A 23,317-nucleotide genomic window follows, 5' to 3' on the forward strand; every position below is an offset into this window, starting at 1 on the left:
ATAATGATAATAATAATAATAATTATTATTATTATTATTATTATTATTATTATTATAATAATGATAATGATAATGATAATAATAATAATAATAATAATAATAATGATAATGAAAATAATAATAATAATAATAATAATAATTATAATAATTATAATAATTATAATAAATAATAATATGCCGATTAGGGTTTGTATGCAAAAGTTATAGATACATCAAATATAATCTAGTCTCTATCAGAGACATTAGACATCAGACGAAGCTGTCCTGTCAGTCTCTTTGTGCTGACGCTACTGCTAATGTTCTGGACAATAAACATCTATCCACAATAATAATAATAATAATAATAATGATGATAATAATAATAATAATAATGATGATAATGATGATAATAATAATAATGATAATATTGTACAGCTATAACAAAAACAGCATTGCCCAGCTCAATTTATCCAAATAAACCTAAAAGCAGGTGAGTCGAGCACTCACAAAACTACCATATAGGTTACTACGACGCTGATATATGACCTACAATAAAATTATACATAATGGGAATTTCCTCTTTAGCATAGAATGTCGTGCATAATTATGCTTATTATGGACACGTTTAAGTATTTCTGAAATTGTATGAAAATGTGGGAAAAAAACAAACCATATTTAAGGGATAACAAATTAGAAACGATCAGAAAACAGTCAATCAGTTGGTAATCAATGTACTTTTATCTGCAGAAAGCCGTTACCCCATATTGAAGCAGCTGCCTCCTGCCACACACACACACACACACACACGCACGCACACGCACTTACAGCCCCCCCCCCCCCCCACATACACACACACACACACACAGACACACACACACACACACACACTTGTAAAAGTTGTGATCTCCGTGCCCAGACTACCCTCGCTCTCTGTTTTTTCAGAGGGACCCGGGGCCCGGGGTGCAGCGGCCCTTTGTTGGACCCCATCATTAGCACTGATTACCGCTGACCAGTTTGACAACCTTATTGACTGCTAGAAAGACTTCTTCGCTGCCCTTACCATGAAAAGAAGCGGAAACATTCAGCCATTCTGTCCCCATCGTGTGAAAGGGACAGGGAAGAGCCCCATTCCGCCGTCCCCCGCTTCCTGCCTCTTCAGACCCGTGTTTTACAAAAAGAGGTTTTGTAAATAAAAAGCAACCTTCCTTCACCACCGGTTGAATGGTACATTTGAGTAGGAAATCACTGCAAAGCACAACATACAGGCTTTCATTTCACTTTTGTTTTGCGTGACTTGATTACCCCCCCTCAGTTTTGGGTTTTTTTTGTTTGTTTTTTTGTACATTTTTTTTACAACCGATGGCGTCGAAACTCATTGTAAAAAGTGAGCAAAATAATTCCTGCAATGCTTTGTTTTAAGCAATAGGAGTTGCAGGATAGATCAGGGGCCTGGAGATTATTGTGAATATTTGTTCACTGGGCGATATAACAATTAAAAAAAATCTATTCTCTCGATATTCTTTGACGGATACCTTGATATTGATCATTTGCCGATATTTTGGGTGATTACAATAACGATCAATAATTAATGTCGATTAATGCGTTGACTAGAACCGCGTTAAAGTTCAGGATATTGCATGAATGTCCTGCAATGTCCTGTATGTCCTCAAGTCAACATTTAACTATATGGCGAAATGAGCTGATCAAAATCCTGGCGTCTCATATCACGATGTCGATGTTGCAACGATATATCGCCCAGTCTCACTAAATAGGCCTACGGGGATATAATTGGCAGCAAATGAGGCCTGACTCGTTGTGAATGTTGAGGGAAACGGCTGCTTTTATTCAAATCCAATCTATCAATATATATAAAAAAATAATAATTATAATTTAGTCTTATAATTAAATGCGATCATAAAGATATAATGAGTAACCCTCCGGGGCAACGGGGAGATCACCGGCGGTGATTTAAGCGGAACCTCCGCGCGATTCAACGATCCGATTTGCCGAACACGCGCGCGCGTCATCCCGAATCGACGGAGCCGCGACGCGGAGCGCGACGCTCCCGTGACGGGGACCGAGCGCGGCGAGCGGCCTCTCCCTGACCCCCCCCACCCCCACCCCCACCCAAACCCCACCCGGCCCCGCGTCGTACGGCGCAAAGCACGCCGGTCAATTAGGCCGGCGTGGCGAACGTGGTGTCGTTCCGTGGGAATATCACCGCGACACCTCTCCTTCTCACTGTCAAATTATAGCCGAGAGCCGTTCACACACCCCCGGCGCCGTGTCTTAGAATTTGAGGAAATCTCGGTCATAACGTTGTGATATAATAAAAACAGTAACAACACAATGACAAAAAAAAACAAAAAAAAAAAACCCCAACGTGTTGTTATCATTACTGCAGTCCAAGAATAACGGACTAAACTTGTGTTGTTTTGATCAACAAATATTTTATTAAGTTATCTTTAACCTTTTTCTTTTCGTTTCTTTTCTTGTTTTTTTTTTTTTTTTTTGTTTTTTTTTACTGAATCACATTTTCACTAAAGCGCACATGCTCAACAAGGTCACGTGATGTGCACAATGTAAATATTAAAAACACCAAGCAAATGAATATTAAATTCTAAAGAGACAAAAAGCCAATCTTTTAAATAGGTAAATAAACATTATTTATAAAACTTTTTTTTGTTGTTTGTTTTAAAGTAAAGTAAAAATATCACAGTCTTTCAACATGAAATACCTACAGAAAATAGCAGGTTATAGGCGCTCAAATGTCTTTTTTTTTTTCTTCCTTTTTTTTTTTTCAATTGACTTTCATCTCGAGGCGTTGGTTGATAAAAGTCCTCCTCAGATCATGAATACATCCCGTCCAATCTATTAAGTTCATTTATCCGCATGTGGTAAAACGAAAACAATACAAAAGTATAGGCTTATTAGATCCCTCATGTTTTGGCAGCCATCAAATGACTTGTATGTATTTTGTTTTTGTTTTTTGTTTTTATTTAACGCAGGCACTATGACTGTTTTTTTTTTTTTGTTGTTGTTGTTTTTTTTTTTTTTTTTTTTTTTTTTTTAAATCAGATTGTCTTTCTTATCAAGCCTTTTTCCTCCTCTTCCCTCGGACTGTGTGTGTCCTGCGCCATTAGATGTCACATTCACTGTCGCTGGAAGTGATGGAGATTGCAGAAGTGGCGGCTTTGCTCGACAAACTCGCCTCGGGGCTGGAGGCGTTTCCCAGCCGGTCCACGGTGCCGTCCTCGTCGGCCAGAGACCGAACCGAACCTCCGGACAAAACCTGCTGTTGTAGCCTAGTAAGAAGAAGAAAAATAAAATAAATTAAGATGTGCAAAGCAAATGGATGAGTTGTTGTTGCTGTTGTTTATTCTTTTCACTTCCAGTTGAGATGTGTTGGCCTCTGCGTGACCTCGGCTTAGACTCCCACTAAAAGCGAAAGCGCACCATTTTTTTAGCGAATTTATTATAATATTAAGCATAGACCTCAGTGCCTTCAAAAAACACCCTGTTGTTTTTTTTCTTTTAACACTTGTGGGCTATTAAATAAATCAGATGCGAAATGTGCATAGCAATTGTAAATAGTAGCAATTGCACAGACGTTTTAGGCCTATCACACCGGTTATAATAAAAGAAATAGGTATGAAAAATATAGGTTTAAAATATATTTAATAATTGAAAATGTGTTGTCCTGATTTTCACAATTAGGTTCCATGAGAAATTGCATGGAATATTACCGTTAGAGCGTAATGTGCGATGACCCTTTTTTATTTCTAGAGGCCTATTTCAAAACAATATAGCCGTAAAACTATATATAATATAGCATGGATTTTTTATGGGAAATGAAGAGTATTTGTAAAACATTGCGTTGCTTATTTTGAGCTTATTCCTTTTTATATTTTTGATTTGGGGGAGGGGAGGGGGTTATTGTAGATGACGGGATTTTTTCGCTCGTTATCCTCTTCGTCCCATAATTCCCTGACGAGCCTGTTTCGTTATTTTTGGATAATAATGCGATGATGTTTGATCAAATGATCAAGACGCAATACAGGAATGTCTATTATTATTAATTTTTTTAGAGTAGCATTATTGGATGAGACTTTCATCATTAATCACACGGAGGAGAGATTCGTTACCTATTTTTCGCAGCCGCCGCTCTGTCTCTTTGTCTGCGGTTCTTGAACCAGTTCCCTACTTGTGTGGGTGTAAGTCCGGTAGCCTGTGCAAGCTCCCTCTTTTTACTGGGGTTCGGGTACGGGTCCTGCAAATACCATTCCCTCAACAAATGCCGGGTCCTCTCCTTGAAACAGTGGGTCTTCTGCTCTCCATCCCATATCGTCCGGGGCAGGGGGAACTTCTTCCGCACCCGGTACTTGTCCACCGGCCCCAGCGGGCGGCCCCGCAGCTTCTCCGCCTCCTGGTAGTGCGCTTCGAGCCACAGGGCCTGCAGCTTGCCGTGGGACTCCTTGGTGAACTTGTGGTTCTCCAGGATGTGGTAGAGTTCTCGGAAATTCCCGGTGTGGTAGGCCACGATGGCCCTCGCCCGTAGAACCGACTCGTTCTTGTTGAGCACCTCGCAGGCGGCGGGCGCGACGGGCAGCGACCACAGGAACCGGCCGAGGCGCTCGATGTCCCCGCTCTCCTCCAGTGTCTCGCAGACCCCCGCGACCTGCTGGGGACTGAAATTCAGGATGGGTAGCTGAAACATGGAGGCGTCTCGTGTCCCCGCCGTCTCTCGCACCCCGCACCTCGCTCTCCGTGCCGGCGAGGTGTGGACTCCCGACACAGCGAAAAAAAAAAAAAAAAAAAAAAAGGCAAATCCCCAAAGTTTGACGCTGAGAGGCGGCGCAGCGGTGCCCGGCGGCTGGGCTGCTCGGCTCCTCGGGGCTGGCGGACCTGACGGGCGAGGGGTTGAAGGTGCAAGAGCATTAAAACCGGAGCCGAGACGAGGTTTTTTCAAGGAGGGGGAGACAGTCAGCCCCTGTGCCGAGTTTCTATTGGACTTGGCAGATTGGCTGCGTGGTTGCCATGGATGCCCGTCAATCACTGTCACGTCGCGCCCACCAATCGCCGTGGACTCCGGCACCTCCCCGTGCTCCGCAGCGCTTTTTAAAATGTAAACATTTTGACCTTTTGCTTTATGTCTTCAGCAATTTAATTGGCCTCTATGTTTTCCAACACCTTCTCCCGTGTGTGTGTGTGTGTGTGTGTGTGTGTGTGTGTGTGTGTGTGTGTGTGTGCGCGCGCGCGCGTTTGTGTGTGTAGCGGATATTAAAACCGAGCGACGCGTGTGATTTCGTGCCTACAACTATTTCATTAAATTGTTTGATTTATTGGACCTACGTGCACATTCACTCCTTAACCCCTATACGCAAATAAGGTATTATATTTAAATTTGCATGGGATATCGCGTCATCTTGATGGCGAAACAGCCCCAAAGGATGATATTTTTTATTTTATTTGTATTTTTTTAAACCGGGGAACACCTTTGTCCTTATTTAAACTGGAACCCGGACTGATGTGTTTCCATCTTTCCAGCCAGGATGGGGAGGGGGAAAAAAAAGGCTAAAACGCCCCATAGCCCTCAACCCAAAGCAGGGGGAGGCTTTGTAGTTCTCAATACACCAAAAGATCCGAATGGCTGAATATTGCCTGGAAATGTTTTGTTGGTGTGTGTGGAATTATCACAGGGTTTAGAGTCACACACACACACACACAGACACACACACACAGACACACACACACACACACACTGCGTCTTGTGCACGGACCGATGTATAAAACAAGAGGGGGGATAGATAGCGCAGATGGTTTGAAGTGTCGGGTCAGATTATTTCATGGCTACAGTGAAGTTCAGTCTGACGGAAAAAGCCTGATATTATTTTCACAGATTCTCTCTCTCTCTCTCTGTCACGCGCGCGCGCGCGCGCACACACACACACACACACACACACACACACACACACACACACACACACACACACACACACACACACACACACACACACACGCAGATATGCACGCACATACGTGTAAATACGCGCGCGTCTCCGCCGAATCCCCTTCGGGCTCTTTTTGCATGAATTACAGGCTCCTCACGCGGGTTATTATGAAATGCTTTCCTCCTGCGCGAGAAGATGCACGTTTTTAACCAGCGTGGGTGAATTATTTGATGGAACCGTCTGATCATTTTATGCTTACAAAAACGCCCGGAATACAAAACATAAAAATATTGTAGAACCCAATAGCAAATATTGAAACTGAAATTCAAATAATGATACAAAATAATAATAATAATAATAATAATAATAAAAATAACAACAATAATAATAATAATAATAACAATAATAATAATAATAATAATAATAATAATAAAGAAAAATCAATTGATCCACGCTTCCGAAGTCTCTATCAGAGCGGGAGACAGATTAAGATGATTAAAGTTCTTTCCAGTTGGGTCGGTATGCATAAATCCATATGATTATGGGTTTAGCAGAGATCAGGGAGTGACGGAAAATAGAGGATAAGGCCTCCTGACAAGGTGCTGCTTTCAAACATTTAACGTGCCCGTAAATAATTGATCCGGCGGACCTGCTTTCCAAATGTAAATGTACAACGACCGCCGCTCCTTTTCCTGGAGGAGCGCATCAATAAATCAGGTGGATTCCCTTTTCGATATAAACGAAAGTTTGTAAATAACAACTCGGTGTCGGTGATCTCCAGGCCAGACCGCATCGCTTTAATAATTCATGGTGAAAATGTGAAACGCAACCAAAAATACTTTCCCGTCTGATATTCGTTTCCATATGACGTGCCAACGAGAGAGGTGGTTTTATGGATTAAATATACGTTTATATAATAATAATAATATATGTTTGTTTTGGGAGTTCTTGGATAAATTGCTCCAGGCCGCTGGTCAGCAGGGCGCATTGTGCGAGTACAGGCCCACCCTGACACCAGGGTCCCATTCATACACTCAACACACACAGTGGATCTCATTCTAATGCATCTTTTCTATTTCATGGTGTGTTGGTCCCACAAACGACCCAAACAAACTGAAGGGGGCCTCTAGTACCAAGGCTATGTGGGATTAATATGAAATATGTGAGGTTTGGTTTGCACTCGGTCCTCAAACTCTTCTTCTTGGTTAATTCTATATGGCTAACATAGGGTTGTTTTTTTTTTCTTAAATCAACAGATTCCCCAGGCCCAAGTAAGTATACATATGATGTTTGATGCGGTATTAAGCTATATCAGACATATAGTGACGCGTAGAGGTCTAACACATCTTGGTCTTAACCTGAGCTGACTGTGATTTTCCCACAGTCACTGCATGGTATTCAATGCTTGTCTACACTCTTATGATTATCATGTATTTATCATTATGATTATTATGATTATTATGATTTTATTATTATTATTATTATTATTATTATTATTATTATTATTATTATTATTATTATTGTAAGGGGTGGACCCCCAATAATAATAATAATGGGCTATTGTTATCCCTCTGACTTTTTCATTTTTAATCTTGGCATTTTTCAGTCGAAAAGTATCTGAAACGCGACAGCGGCAGTACACACAGACATGGCTGAGCTCTCGTTAGAACCGGGACGTTTCAGACATCTTCTCATTCAAGTCTGATCAATATTGAAGAACATTTGGGGCAGAAATGTAAGAAAAAAACAGTCATAATTTAATTCGTTTCGGGAGCAGGTCATTTTGTTTTTTTCCAAGCTTCGTATCTTGGAAGTCATTCCCATCCAGCCACTTGGCAGTGCGACACCTAGACAGGCAACTTGAGCCGGTGCTGCATTTAAAGGAAACTCTGAAAACTGTAACTCATGCAGGTTTTATAAAAACCCAGACTATAAACTATAAATGGTCACAGAAGGTGTCTTCACACCACAGGAAGTTCTAAGAAGCCTTGCAGGAAGCGACACTTTCTTTTGTGTCTGCACTGTATGATCCAGGGAACGATCCAAATTGTTTAAAAAAAACAACATTCTTCAGGGATATTTAAACTGAACGACAGAAGAGGAACATTCAGTGATGTACGTGCACATTGATTGGTCCAGACCTAAGTCCACTGTGATTGGTCGAACACATGTGCATGAGAAATACTTGTAAAAAACCCATGAAAATGTGGATTCCTCATTTAAAGTACACTTGTCTTTATTTATAAACAATTATTTAAAAAACAATAAATGTAAAGGCACTTAAAGGCTAATCACGACATTACTGAATGAAAATTGTACTCAATACGACTAAACTGGACCCTGTGTATTGCTGCCTGCAGCTATATTTATTATTATTATTATTATTATTATTATTATTATTATTTTTGTTGTTATTGTTCTTATTAGTATTATTGTTATAATAATAATAATAATAATAATAATAATAATAATAATAATAATTATTATTATTATTATTATTATTTTTAATAGTAGTCGTAGTCGTAGTAGTAGTAGTAGTGGCAGCAATAATAATAGTGGTAGTAGTGTAGTGGTGGTAGTGATAGTGACAGTATTAGCAGTAGTAGGAGTAGTGGTAGTAGTAGCAATCGTAGAAATAGTAGTTGTAGTAGTGGTAGCAATAATAACAGGTTGTCGTGTAGTAGTGGTAGTGATAGTGATAGTATTAGTAGTAGTATTAGTAGTAGAAGTAGTAATAGCAGAAATAGAAGTAGCGGTAGTAGTAGTAGTGTAGTAGTAGTAATAATAATATTAGAAATAGTAGTAGTAGTGCAGTAGTAGTAATAATGGTGGAAATAGTAGAAGTAGTGTAGTAATAGTAGAAGTGTAGTAGTTGTAATAATAGTAGAAATGGTAGTAGTAGTAGTGCAGTTGTAGTAATAATTATAGTAGAAATGGTAGTAGTAGTAGTAGTAGTTATAGTGTAATAGTAGTAGTAGTGTAGTAGTAGTAGTAGTAATAATAATAGTATCAATTGTAGTAGTAGTAGTAGTAGTAGTAGTAATAATAGTGCAAATAGTAGTAGTAATGTAATATTAGTAGTAGTGTAGTAGTGTAATAGTAGTAGTAGTAGTGTAGTAGTAGTAGTGTAGTAGTATTAGTAGTAATAATAGTAGCAATAGTAGTAGTAGTAGTGTTGTAGTAGTAGTAGTATAGAAGTAGTAATAATAGTATAAATAGTAGTAGTAGTAGTAATGGTAGTGTAGTAATAGTGTAATAGTAGTAGTAGTGTAGTAGTAGTAGTAATAGTAGTGTAGTAGTAATAATAGTAGAAATAGTAGTAGCAGTGTAGTAGTAGTAGTAGTGTAATAGTAGTAGTAGTGTAGTAGTAGTGTAGCAATATTAGTAGTTATAATAGTAGAAATAGTAGTAGTAGTAGTAGTAGTAGTAGTAGGGTTGTAGTAGTAGTTTAGTAGTAGTAATAATAGTATAAATAGTAGTAGTAATAGTAGTGTAGTAGTAGTGTAATAGTAGTAGTAGTAGTAGTGTTGTAGTAGTAGTAGTAGTAGTAGTAGTAGTGGTGCAGTAGTAGTAGTAATAATAGTAGAAATAGGAGTAGCAGTGTAGTAGTAGTAGTGTAATAGTGGTAGTAGTGCAGTAGTAGTAATGCAGTAGTATTATTATTTCTGTAGTAGTAGTAGTAATATAACAGTATAAATGGTAGTAGTAGTAGTAGTAGTGTAGTAGTAGTAGTGTAGGAGCAGTAATAATTATAGTCGAAACAGTAGTAGTAGTAGTAGTAGTAGTGTAACAGTAGTAGTAGTAGTAATAATAATAATAGTACTATAGTAGTAGTAGTAGATGTATAGTAATAGTAGTAGTGAAGTAGTTGTAGTAGTATTAGTAGTAGTAGTAGTTTAGTAGTAATAATAATATAAATAGTAGTAGTAGTGTAGGGAAGTAGTTGTAGTAGTAGTAGTAGTAGTTTAGTAGTAATAATAGTATAAATAGTAGTAGTAGTGTAGTGGTAGTAGTATTAGTAGTGTAGGACTGTTAATAGTAATAGTATAAATAGTAGTAGTAGTGTAGTGGTAGTAGTATTAGTAGTGTAGGACTGTTAATAGTAATAGTATAAATAGTAGTAGTAATAGTAGTAATTGAATAATAATAGTAGAAATTGAAGTAGTAGTAGTACAGTACTAGTACTAGTAGTGTAGGAGTAGTAATAATAATAGTATAAATAGTAGTAGTATTAGTAGAAGTAGTAGTAGTAGTAGTTATAATATTAGTATGCATTTTCTAGCTACTTGAGTGGTAATATTATCATTAATTTTAGGGACAAGCTCAGAAAGACCGACCCAGCAACGTGGTGTTTTGTGTAACCACACAGCTTCACATCAGTGAATATCTCTTTGGGAGTCGTCGTTAGCATGTAGCCCGCTTGTTATTTTGCCCCGGGCGGCGGGGAGGGAAGGAGCGGGGAGCGGTTACATGTGAACAGGCTGGAAATGACCCAGATTCCCCGGGATCACTGGAGCAGACGAGACGGCACATGGGCTTGTCACCAACGGCCGCGGTCCAGCAAGGACCGAGGATACCTTTCCTGCTCGCCGGCCTCACAACGCCACCCCCCCGCCACCGCCGCCGCCACCATCACAGCCGGGCCTCATGGGCTTGTGTAGAAATAAAATGGATACGCATGCTTTCAACCCCACCGGAGCGTTTATTCACGGAGGAACATAATAGATGCCCTTGGTGTTTGCGTGCCCTCGTATTGTATATCCAGGAACCTCCCTACAAAGCCACCCAGCCTGCTTAGAGGGTCTGACTGCATCTACATAATGCTGTTAATGAAAATCAAAACATACATTACCATTTGACACCCAGCGCGTGTATGCCGTGAGTTGCCACGGGGCAAGTGGGCCCTTCAGCTGAGCGAAACATAGGGATGCAAACATCCCTATTTTGAAAGGTTGTTTGCTGAGCTTTTGATACGGGGGAATTGGTTTTGTCACACAAACAGTTTTAACCGCCTCGTCGCAACGCTTGCATTCCCGATGCTCCGCGCATCTTTGTTATTATTTTTTTTTGAACAATGATCACATCGCTTGCGTAAGCCCCTCGGGTGACCCGGATGCGCCCGAGCGGGTATTTAGAAAATAAGACACCTTTTTCCATACATCGCCTCTGCCGAGCATAAGGGTCGAGCCAAAGCCGGAGAGCTTTGAGAGCCGTGTTTTCAGACCCGTTTGCCCCCCCGGGGGCAGCCCCGGCTCTCAACGCTGCGTTTAATCCACGGATTTGCGGTAACAGAGAAGACTTCTTATCCAATGACCCATTGGCCTCCGGTGTTCGTAATCCAGTGCCTCCCAGTCGCACAGCCCCCGCTGACACGGATAAGAGGCGGGCCAACGTTCTGCAACAATCAGGGGTTGGGACGCGCCCACATGGGCCAGTCCTGCCCTGACACACATACTCTTCCCACAACGCCCTTTGTTTCGCAGCGCAGCGCAAAGGCCAGTCTGCCCTCGTGAGTGCGACGCGATTGCAACTATTTGGCCGCTCTGGATGCATAATTGAACGACGGAAATATGATTGATTCACGGCGTATTTTAAACTTATTGAGGTTCAAAACGGTAGCGCTCGAATCGACAACACCGTTATTACTCTTCTGCATCCGTAGGGCGGTGCGGTGGAGGGCTTATAAGAGCGTACGCTGAATTTGAGGTTTTGAAAGGGACGGGCGTCCGCGGCGAGACACACACACACACGCACGCACGCGCGCGCACGCACACACACACACACACACACACATGCGTGTGCACGTGCGCGAGGCCACACAAAAGCAGAAGTGGTGTTGCTCTTTAGTCCGGGAGACTTTCAGTCGCTCAAATCCCCCGCGCCGCGCGTGCTCGGCGACGGCCTCTTAATGCGCCTTTATGGAGCGCTGATGGTGCCGTGCCGCCCCGGCCTTACTAAAGTGATGTCTTAACGGAGGCTTCCCAGAATTTCCTCCCTTTCCCTCTTCGGCGGCCTAAGACAGTAGGCGACAGATTGAAAAACAAAACAATAAAGCGCGTGAGCGCCCCGGGAGAGCGTCATTAGGGGCATCTCGAAATGCACCTGGTCCTATTTTGAAAGCACATTTATGAAGCATGTTATAGAGTGCACACAATAATTACATCCATCCCTCGTCTTGAATGCAATCAATTTCTGGTCAGAGAAAAGGCTGAATAAAACTAGGAGTGAGTATGATGCTCACTACCCAGCATATTAGTGTGTGTAGTTGGATATGTGCCTGTGTGTGTGTGTGTGTGTGTGTGTGTGTGTGTGTGTGTGTGTGTGTGTGCATGCGCTTGCCCGCTGGAGGGAACCAGGGGGGTAAAATGAAACGAAACGTGAATCCATATCCACGTCGGGAACATATGGAATTGATGTGCTCTGTTGCGAGCATCCCTTTGGCGCATCAATCCTCTTTCCAAATCATATTGAAATTCAAACCCGGAGTCTAATGGGGTGTGAAGTGTCTATCCGCCAAAAATCAGGCCTTTCTATTTTTAAGATGTTGTTAGAGCACAAAAAAAAACAACCCAAAAAAAACACAGCAGGTGCTGAACAGTGGATCGGGGAGCACTACATGTGGTTAAATCCAGATTGGTTAGAGTGAAAAATACGCGCAGTTTCGACAATATTTCCAGAGTTGTTTCTCGCAAAAGGGGGGAAAAAAGGAAAATAAATTAATTCAATTAATGTATTATTCATACTTGCCGCGCAGCTATAGCGCCAGCGACATTCGGTGTCAGCGTTGTTGGAAGGATTAAATTGGCTTTTAGCTACTTGGCTTTTATTCGGGAATCTTACATCTCACACCATGGGCTGCCCGCCCGTCCGTCCGTCCGCCCGCCCGTCCGTCCGTCTGTCTCTCCCTCCGCCCCCGGCTTCGCGCAACGATAAAAATTTGCCCCGAAAACAACAAGCCGCCACGCCGCGCAATAATTCACAGATCGGAATCAAAAAATTGCGTCGCCGCGCGATGAAAGGCGGCGGCGCGGGTCGGAGGGGTGGAGGCTGTAAGAGGCGCTCCGCCTGTTATCCTACGCCCCCGCGGATCCACCCCCCCCCCCCCCCAAAACAAAACAACAACAAACAAAAAAAAAAACGTTGACCTGTGCGATCTCCTCCCTCCTCCGAGAAGTTGGAGAGGCGGTGCGAGGCGGCACGGCGAGGGGGGGGGGGGGGGGGGGGGGAGCGTGCGGCTCCTCCCCCTCCCCCCCCTCCCCGCCGAGTCCCCGCTCCCCTCTCGAGTGGAGAGTGGTCACCCGCGGAGCGTTTTAGGGCCGAGGAAACTCATCCCCCCCACACACATCCTGTCCATGTCAGAGGATCTTGACGACACCTAAAGGTGACAGGAGTCAAAACTCATCACGGTCAGGAGGTCCTCTGGCGCCGGGGAGCTACATGATGCGTGAGTCAGGGCACAGGTCACAGCGCCCGGCCCTCACCTCCACTTCACATTGTCTGAAAGCCTCCCCTCCTGCAAGGCCCCCCCCCCAACCCCAGCACACACACACACACACACACACGCACACACAAACACACACACACAGGACTGTCGATAAGTGTCTCCCCTAGCGATAGTCTTTGCTCTTTTCTTTTCCGGACTATTGTTGCCTTTTCAATAGTGACCTTTAGACGCGGCTTTATTTATGAGATGCTCTTGATTTAATGTGGTTCACGTGCCAACGGCCTCAAGCCGCCGAAAAATGACGTCGCACGGACACGGGCGATCATTTCGGCGTCGGCGACGTAAACCGGTTCATTACAAAGAAGCGCCGTCGCAAAAAAAAGTTTTTCCTCGCCCCGTGGTCTCGGCGAGCGCCCCGGCGCTTGCTATTGTCGCTCGTCTCATGAATCGAAGGCACAGGTGTGGATTGAACGGCAAACTGACCGTTTGCCAGTGACAGAGGCCCAATTGTGTCCATTCAGTGGGTGGTGTGATTCATAGCCTGCGCCCGGCAGCACGGTGACTTCACCCTGAGGTCAGACTTACTCCATGGTAAAGTGACACACTCATCGTTACGTGACGGTTTCCGCGGAGACTCCGCGGCGAGGGGACCACAAAAAAAAAAAAAGCCTCCTTTAATTTGATTAGGCCTCGTAAAATATAGAACCGACTCCAGGAAGGAAAAGACTCTTATTGGCGGGCGGCGCCTATTATATATATATATATATGTGTGTATGTATATATATATAAAAGCTGCTCGTAAAGCCGTGATTAGGCTTACTCTAAGGTGTTGGTGATACTGGACTTGAGACTGAAATATATTCTGCATTCCGCCGTACATCTTGCTCGTCGATTGCGACCCGTTGTTTATGGCAGCACCGACGATCAATGCCAAACGGAGTGACCTCACCGTCATCAGATCACGACGCGGCGGCGGCGAAAGCGCGCCGTCCCCGTCGCGCGGAGGGGTATTTGAGGTCGGCGTCCCGAGTCGGCGTTTTCCGCAACGGCGGAGGCGGGGGCGGAGGCCGGAGATATCCCGGATTTCCAGAGACTTAATGTCTGTCAACTGTGTTTTATTGACGGCTTATGTCAAATGCCATTCTGACAGAGCTCATTAGGGTGAAGGGAGTCTTAGGTAGGGGCAGGGGAAGGCAGAGCTTGGCACACCGCCTGTTCACTGTGCGCTCATAGCTCACCGCGCTACCTAGAGGGTGATGCCTCTGACAGGAATTAGCTGACAGCAATGTGTGTGTGTGTGTGTGTGTGTGTGTGTGTGTGTGTGTGTGTGTGTGTGTGTGTGTGTGTGTGTGTGTGTGTGTGTGTGTGTGTGTGTGTGTGTGTGTGTGTGTGTGTGTGTGTACGCGCGTGTGCATGTGTGTAAGAGAGATGGATGGGGAGAACGAGGACGATATACGATCAAGTCGGAGAGAGAGAGAGAGGTAGAGAGAGAGAGATGTCACCGCTGACGTTCCCCGGCATGGCGGAGCAGGTCGCCGCTCGACGCCATGACTCCAAACGCGGCTGACAGGCTGAGAGTCATCTCGCCCTCGCCCCTCACACGCTCAAATATTTATCCGTACGCCGCTTCCCAGGCACCGAGGAGTCTTGCGCTACGAGGACGAGGGCCCCCGCGGAGGCACCGAGGACCTTGAGAGGATGAATCAAACTCGTTCTCGCCGAGTTCCCCGCCCCTCCTCAAATCCACAATGAACCCAACAGTTTGCGTGCGCGCCCGCCTCGTTTTATGGAAGCCCAGGCTACGGTTATTTAAACTGGTTCACCCACGGACCACAAGCTATTCCTATGATTTCTGTCATTACCTGAAATTACTCCTTCTTTCATGACCCCAAAATTACCTCTCCTGCCGGAGTTATTAAAGGAAGCTGTGGCTGCCGTTCCGGGGCCTAATCTATACTCGCAAGCGGTCAATGGCGCTGGCTTTGTACTCAGACTGCTATCTGACATCTTAAGGTGGTTTCCTAATTTGCTGATTAAAAATGTATGTCTGGAGGCCAAGCAGAGGGGTGTTCTGGGTAGTCCTGCCAGAGCAGATTAAATCATTTTAACTAATAGATGTTCCGTGGATTAGGGTCAATGTAAATGAGCAAACGGTTGGAAGCCCGAGTCAGCAGTGGATCTGCCAACTCGGTGGAAACGGATCACCAAGGGAGGAGGACAGGAATGATACAAATCCCGTCTCGGGGGTTCTTTGGAGGGCAGGCGTTTGATTGTCGTACGCCGGCGTTCGGGCGGATGCCGGAGTCGGCGCCATTAACGTTTCGCTTTCGGGTCAATCCAAGACGCGTAAAAAAAAAAAAAAGGCAAAAGAGAGGAAGACACGATGGAGTCAGCTTTACAAATGCCGGCGCAAATTGCCGGCATTTGTAAAGCTAATTTGAATTTGTGTCCAAATTCAAATTCGAAGAGAAGACGGTCGTGGAGCATCGCAACACTAGAGAGTGGCAGAGAGGCAGAGAGAGGGAGAGAGAGAGAGAGAGAGAGAGAGAGAGAGAGGGAATAAAAGCTTTGACGCTGTTAATGCCAACTGAGCTTCGGGCTTCTTCCCGTCGCTGGTTGTATGGAGAGTGTCCAAGGGAAGTGAGCACTAATCCAATCAGGGGACAGTCAGACGGCTGAGCCAATCAATACCCATCGCTCTTTCCCTTCTCACACTCATTTGTGATCAGGTACAGTACACAGGCACATATATTTATTATATATTGCCTTCATTCCAATATTTCAATATTCAATCTCCAATATTCATAATTAAAAGCTATATTAAATGATATGGCAGCAAAAGCAAAAAAAAAATTCCCTAACTGTAATATCAACATTTATGACATATATTTTCATAATGAATTAAGATAAACTTGTGATAAAATCAAGAGTGTATATCATATGTATAACTATAAATTAGTAATATTGATCATTTAAATATTACATTTTGTATATTTTCACAGATTGCAAAACCATCAATTTGACCAATAAAACCTCACTTATTCTGTAAATTGCGGCGAGAAAAAAGCCCCGTCGACCCGAAGAGACTATTTTAACAACGAGACACGGATGTAAAACGAGGGGGGGGGGGGACACCTCGACCGAGTTTCGAAACACAAAAAGCGCAGACGTATAGGGGCCGCGAGCACCGCAGCTCCTTATCATATCAAGATCATCGCTAATTCTCTCACACATCCCCAGACTCTCAGCAAAACACAAGCCGCCGTCCTCCCCGGTCTGCTTCCACCGCCGCCCACACCCCGGGGGCAGCCAAATCAAGGGCTGTTTCACAGTTAAATGGGGCGGCTGCGTTTTGTTCCGGACAAGTTGTCGGCCCTACCCAATAAAAAAAAAAAAAAACTAAGCTACCCTTTCCTTTTTGTTGTTCCCTTCGGTAGGTTAGTGGGAGTTTTTATCACGGCTTTTTTTTTTTTTTTTTTTTGCAATCTTTTGAATGCCTCTAGAGACGTTGCCCGCCACGGCCTTGTGTTGAATAACACAGCTTTAGAGAGAGCAGGGGAATTTTTCTCGGGGCACAGGTGTGGCCTGATAGTCTCAGAAACCTCAGGCAGCACAAAGAAAGATGCTTTCCCGGTGAAAGGGAATAGGGAGGCATGAGGTGGAGAAACAGATCAACAATGGCTTCGTCGTCTTGGTGTATTCGGTATTGACCTTCAGTCGGAGCTTCAAATAAATGCAGCACCGTGGGGGGAAATCAAAAATCCCAATGACCCTGAATCTTACGCACACACACGCACACGCGCAAACGCACACGCACACGCACACACACACACACACACACACACACACACACACACACACACAGACACACACACGTACGGCGTCTGATGAATGCATGACGTTGAAAGACTGTACAAAAAATAAAAAAATAAAAAAAAGTCCCAATGTAATAGATTTTCAGAGGAAACATAGAGATTAAGATGGTGGGCTTTTCCACAAAACTCAGCACCAGCGACCCCAATCCTCTATTCCTTCACATTCACACTCGTATAACGCACCCCACATAAATCCCATCAAGGCTATAAATAACATGGAGAAATACCAGTTCCTGTTACTCAACAGGTCATATTCATCACGTAAACCGTGCAGCTAGTGAACTATTTGTATTATTTGAAAACCCTGTCATCTGTTTTCATACGCTGCGAAATAACACCTTTGGGAAGAGGAAAATCGTGCAGTATATTGAATGACAAAATTTCTCTGGAACGGGCGTGACCACACTCAACACAACATTTATTATCAGCAGCCCCTATCTGTGTTTATGACTGCGGGCATTCTGGATTCATCCCCTTTGCTGCCGCCCCACACACACACACACACACACACACACACACACACACACACACACACACACACACACACACACACACACACACACACACACACACACACACACACACACACACACACACACACACACACACACACGCTGCGCTGGGGTGGACAAGACCAGCGTCCAGACTGCTGAGTCACGTGTCCAGGAGTACGCCACGGGAACAGAAAGTGTCTGCGCAGGAAATTGCACTGGGGGAAAAAATTGTACGCTTTGTGTGTTCCTCCAAAAATAGGATTTAGGTAATTTAAATTTTGTTTGGAGGATTTTTTTTTAATGTATTTATCCCCCCCCCCCCCCCCCCCCACCGCCCCACCCCCCGGATAAATTCAGAAATATGACCGGAAATATAAAGGTGAAAGCCAGGGATGATGTTTCCTTCCCTCCCAGAGATGCGGCAGGGAGGTGATCCTGCCTTGTGTCTTTGTGTGTCACCAGCCCCGGGAAAATCCTTCTTTTTTTTTTTTTTTTCTGCTGATAGCACAAAGTGTCTCCATGAGGCTAATGTTCTGTGTCAGCTTCTGTACTAACTAGCGTGTTTAAAAGAGGGAATCCACCAATTCTACTTTTCCCATGAAAGCACTTTTTCTTTCCCACAACATGTGCCACTAAGTACCGAGGCAGTTGAAAAACTGATGACAACGTTCTTAATATATGCTTAAAGTCTACTGTAACAACTTCCCTGATTTGAACTGTTTTGTCTGCTCTCTCTTCACCTTTATTATCTACACTTCAGGGAAAAGGAAGGCCAAACAAGTAAATTGATGGGCGGGGAGGGGAGGGTGATAAGGGAGAGCACAAAACCGAAAAAGGGGAGAGAGAGAGCGAGAGAGAGAGAGCGAGAGAGAGAGAGAGAGAGGATAAAAAAAACAAAAACAAAAACAAACAAAAAAAAAAACCCCACACAGACAGAAGTACCGAGCCCTGAAAACCGGCGTACTGCCGTTGTGTGCCGGTCACCTAGCAACAAGTCCTCCCCATCACTTACCCCCTGCTTTCCCCATCCCCTGCTGCGCTCTCTAATTCAACAAATCTGCTCAGAATGTATGGCTGCTCTTCTAACAAAACGCATTCTGCGCTGGGGGCTAAGGATGTGGGCCTCCGCTGAACACGCCACTCAGCTGCCCATTGACCACCGGGGCCTTTCTCTGCGCACACTAAGGAGCGTGGGACAAAGCCCGTGAAAGCCGGGGCAGCTCCACAGAGAAAACATTTGCTTGTAATTGTGTGTGACTGTATAATGAAAATGATGTTCTTTTTTAATTTGGGCTTGTTAAGGCCACACTATTTTCCTCTGGTCACCTGATTATTGTAAAGAAGGAGCGCCTCGCCGGGCCCTCCGGGGGCACGGGGGGGAAATATTGAAAACGGTCCAAACACTTCCCCCTGCTCTCCAGCGCAACCCCTCTTGTGATTCGAGTGTTCGGTGGTAACAACATAAATATGTAGCCACCCTTCATTACAGGACGAATGAGTTTCCCCCCGGAGCGCGGGCGTACACAAACGCACAAATGAGTTGTGCCACGGCCTGCGCCGAGTTGTGAAGCTTTGAGAAGGTGGCATTCCTGCTGCTCCTTCACTTTAACACGCCATTAACAGGAGCATTGGGCCCGCACCCAAAAGAGGGCTTCAATAGACACATTCACATCTCGGGATTATTTGTACTTTTTTACCCCACTCGCACACGCACGCACCCACGCACGCATGCACGCACGCACGCAGGCAGGCACCCACACACCCGGCTTCCTGTTTGCACTTTATTGAGCCGCGCGCCGTCCGGCGGGACCGAAGGAAAATTCGGGTGGATCATCTCAAGGACACGGGAAGAAAAGATCGCGACCGGAAAAACCCTAAACCCGGGACGCCCCGGCGCAACACGGCCGCCCAGCGTGCGGGGAAGTTTTTTAAAACAACCTTCCTACCCCGAAGGAGTTAGCTGTTTTTTTTTTTCTTATATATATATATATATATATATCATTTTACGTCCACATTCATTTGATGACTGCTGACATGTTACAAATGGTTTGTCAGAAGCTAATGGGCTTTTGAATTCCCCAAGGTTTCTTCGCACTCTTCATATGGATAGCTATTCAGTGATTTAATTGGTTCAGAACGTGGTCCCGTTTTCACCGTTATCAAAGGGTGGCTACCCTTTGAAAAAGCATAAGGCTGTTGATAAGGACGATAAAGAAACACCATTTTTTAATTTAGACATAGCTGACCTGCGACCTCCGTGCGCTGATATTCAGGTTTGGTTTTATGTCGCCGTCTGATTGGAGTTTGGCGCCGCTGACACCGAAGTCCCCTTTGGCTCGGCTGTCAAACTACCGGTGGTGGGAAGAGCCATCTTCAAGAAGTAACTAACACTGAGAAAAAAAAAAAAATCGGGCTGAAAATCATATTGAGCAAATGTTCTACTGCACTTCATGAAACATATATTGAATCTAAGGAGTCGAAAGCAAAAATTACTTGTTCAGCGTTATGACCTCATATTTCAGGGGCGAAGATGCATTCCACTCGTTCATCTCTATTTGGTCAGCCTGGCAGTCTCCTTGTATTGGCAATCGGCTCAAAATTAAAATATAACACATTTTGAAACGTATCGTGTGACATAGTAAGAAAAGCCCTTTGGTAAAAAGAAATATATTATATATTTGAAAGTATTCAAGATGAATACAATTACTGAAGTAATGCACAAACAGCTTGAAATTATACATTTAGTCTCCTTGCGTTAAATTACCTCAACGTCTACATCACCAGGTGGACACTGTCACACAACCTCACCATCGATTCCAATTTCCTACCGCTCGTGAGGATCCCGTGGTCTGGCTGCTCGGTAAGGGGTTTGTAAATATGCATTTTGATGACATCACAATTTTTGCAACGAATCACCATTCACCAATCGAACATTCAGAGCAAAATTTGTGATATCATGAAAACGCACATTTACAAACCCCTAACCGAGCAGCCAGACACGGGATCCTCGCCATCGTTCCGACGCTTGCCCCCCCCCCCCTTTAATTTTTAGAAACAACTATCTCTTTAAGGGCGGAACAGGTGTAGAAAAGAAAGGGTGAATGGTCGGCGGGGGTCAGTTGTGACCCGGCTAAAAGTCTGTGGAATCAGTCACACTTGAGTGGCTGGAGGGCCCGCAGCAACACCCGCACGCACCCCTCACTGGATTAACAAGTTTCCCCACACTGACGCCGCCCTGTTTCATTTGTTTTTTAAAAGTGTCAACAAGTGACGGTATCTGTCTGTGGGTATTTCTGAGACTTTCACCGTCAGGACCCCAACTCTGACACCAATTAAGGAGATTATGTCTTAAGCTGAGAGGAAAGCTATAGTACTGTCATACCGCGTTGATCCCTTCTGACAGGGTCACAGGGCACCGTGCAACAGCAGACATTTACAGGTTTTACTTAAATCGCATTCAAAAATGTACATTTTGAGAAGGGGGAAAACGCCATATTTAAGCACAGCTACCAAACACCAATTTGCATTGTGTTATGTACACCATGCACACTAATATTAATATGGATTTGCATTTAAGGGTGCTATAATGTTCAACCGAAAAGCTGTAATTAAACGAAAACATCTGGGGGTGAGTTTATAGGCGGGGCTTATAAAGTGCAATGTTTAAAATAGAATCTCTTTTGTTTTTCCCCAAGGATAATTTATAGAGCTGTTCTGAAGAAGCCAATACGTACCTTTGTTTTGTTTAATGGTTCTCTCATGAAGATAACAGAATTGTAGCCCACAGTACGTTGGGAAAAAAACCCCAAAACAAAACAAACAAAAGAAGCATGAATCATGAATCTGAACAGTGAAAGAGATAATTAGACCAAATGATCAATGGTCATTTCCTGTGTGTGTGTGTTTACTGCCTCCACGATCAAGGAATTACGAGGTAAATAAGAAACGTGCATTAGCTCCTCGGTGTGTTCAGATTGAAGAGGATCCTATCATTTGACATTTCACTGCATATATGTATGGAAGTATGTATATGTACGTGACGAATAAACCTCTTGAATCTTTAAAGTGCAAAGAGTGGAGAGCAAGGAGTAGATTTGTGACAAAATCGAATATGAATAATAAGTTTAAAAAAAAAAAAATATATATATATATATATATATATATATATATACACACACAGGAAACTCCACATTTATTTGGTTAAAATAACTTGGAAATAGGAAAGTGTCCCTTTAACCGACAAAGTAGTTTGGACTTAAATTTTTCAGTGACACCTCAGAAAATTTCAGCAAAAAATGAAATCGATTATTTTTCTATAAATGTCCTTGCGCACGCACGCACGTGAGCCTTGACTGACGCCGAAGACGCGCGCGCGCGCACCCCCCCCCCCCCCCAAAAAAAATAAAGAAAAATATAACAAACAAAAAAAAATCTCTTATTCTAAAATCGAAATGTGGATTTGTTATTTTATTTTTATTTGACCGAAAATGTATTCAAATTACGTTCTCAAAAGGAACAGTGCTTATTTTATCGGTGACATTTGATAAATGTAAAATCTGCATTTAATTTATTAAAATTTTTTTTTTTAAACCGACGCCTTCAACGCATAATAATAACCACGACATCATCACGTCATTGAATAATCCTAAAAATATATATTTTTTTGAAAGCGTAAAAAGTATCAAAGAAACGTATCGCTGATTTATAAAGCAAATCATTTAAAGCAAAATTCTACTTAGGCAGAACGAGTTAGAAGTTAGACGTAGAAGTTTTTTTTTTCCTCCTCTTTTACCTACCTTGATGGGGCGGATTCAGGAACCCCCCCCCACCCCTCCACCCCTCCACCCCCCGGCACTTTCCTTTCTGCGCGTTTTCACGTTAATTGGCAGCAGTTGAACCGGGAGCCGTAAATCAAGAACCTCGCGGTGTGTGAATGAGTCGGACCACCCAGGACACCATTTTCTCCGGACCTTCGGGGCGGACAATGTGCGGACACTCGAGTCTGCGCCGCGCTGAGCACCATGAATGGACATTCACAAGAGCAGTGGGCTCCTACTGTCACATTCTCCAGCAGGCTAATGGCCCGGGCATAAGGAGCGATTAAACTATTAACAAAAAAGTGAAGTATTTGGGACAAAACACAGAGATCATTTCATTTGGTGAAGGTATAGGCCCCCGTGTTCTTGTTGAAGGGACAATGAGGAGACATATCTGGCGCACTGAACATTTACATGTTTTATTTTATGATTATTATTTTGAGGGTTCTTGGTTGACAAGAATTAAGTGTAAAATATGTTAAATAGTGTAAAATAGTTGTATGGCGTACAGAACTGCAGTTTCCCTGGTGAAGGCGACAGTATATGTACGCGTGAGCCCGTGTGTGTCGTAACAAAATAATAACAAACGTCATTTACGGCAATGGCAGGTAAATAAAGCCAACGGAACTCCCGCGAGAACTCCCGAGAACTTGGACTGATTGCCGACAAGCGTTCGGTAATCAGTCACCTGTCGTGACGATCTGATTTACGGCATAACGTGCAGCAGAACGTAAACATCTTTTTTTATTTTATTTTT

General features: G+C 43.7%; 1 protein-coding gene across 1 annotated transcript; it reads right to left on the bottom strand.

Annotated features, from left to right (window-relative positions):
* Positions 1-3,118: 3,118 nt before the first annotated feature.
* LOC307238649 (homeobox protein SIX6) lies at positions 3,119-4,696 on the bottom strand (the record flags this gene model as incomplete). The annotated part of the gene is made up of 2 exons (XM_080011725.1): positions 3,119-3,284; positions 4,125-4,696. 2 exons carry the CDS (start codon positions 4,694-4,696, stop codon positions 3,119-3,121), a joined length of 738 nt encoding a protein of 245 aa, XP_079867851.1.
* Positions 4,697-23,317: the final 18,621 nt, after the last annotated feature.

Source organism: Zeus faber (genome assembly GCF_960531495.2).
Source record: "Zeus faber genome assembly, chromosome: 13".
NCBI classification, from domain to species: Eukaryota; Metazoa; Chordata; class Actinopteri; order Zeiformes; family Zeidae; genus Zeus; species Zeus faber.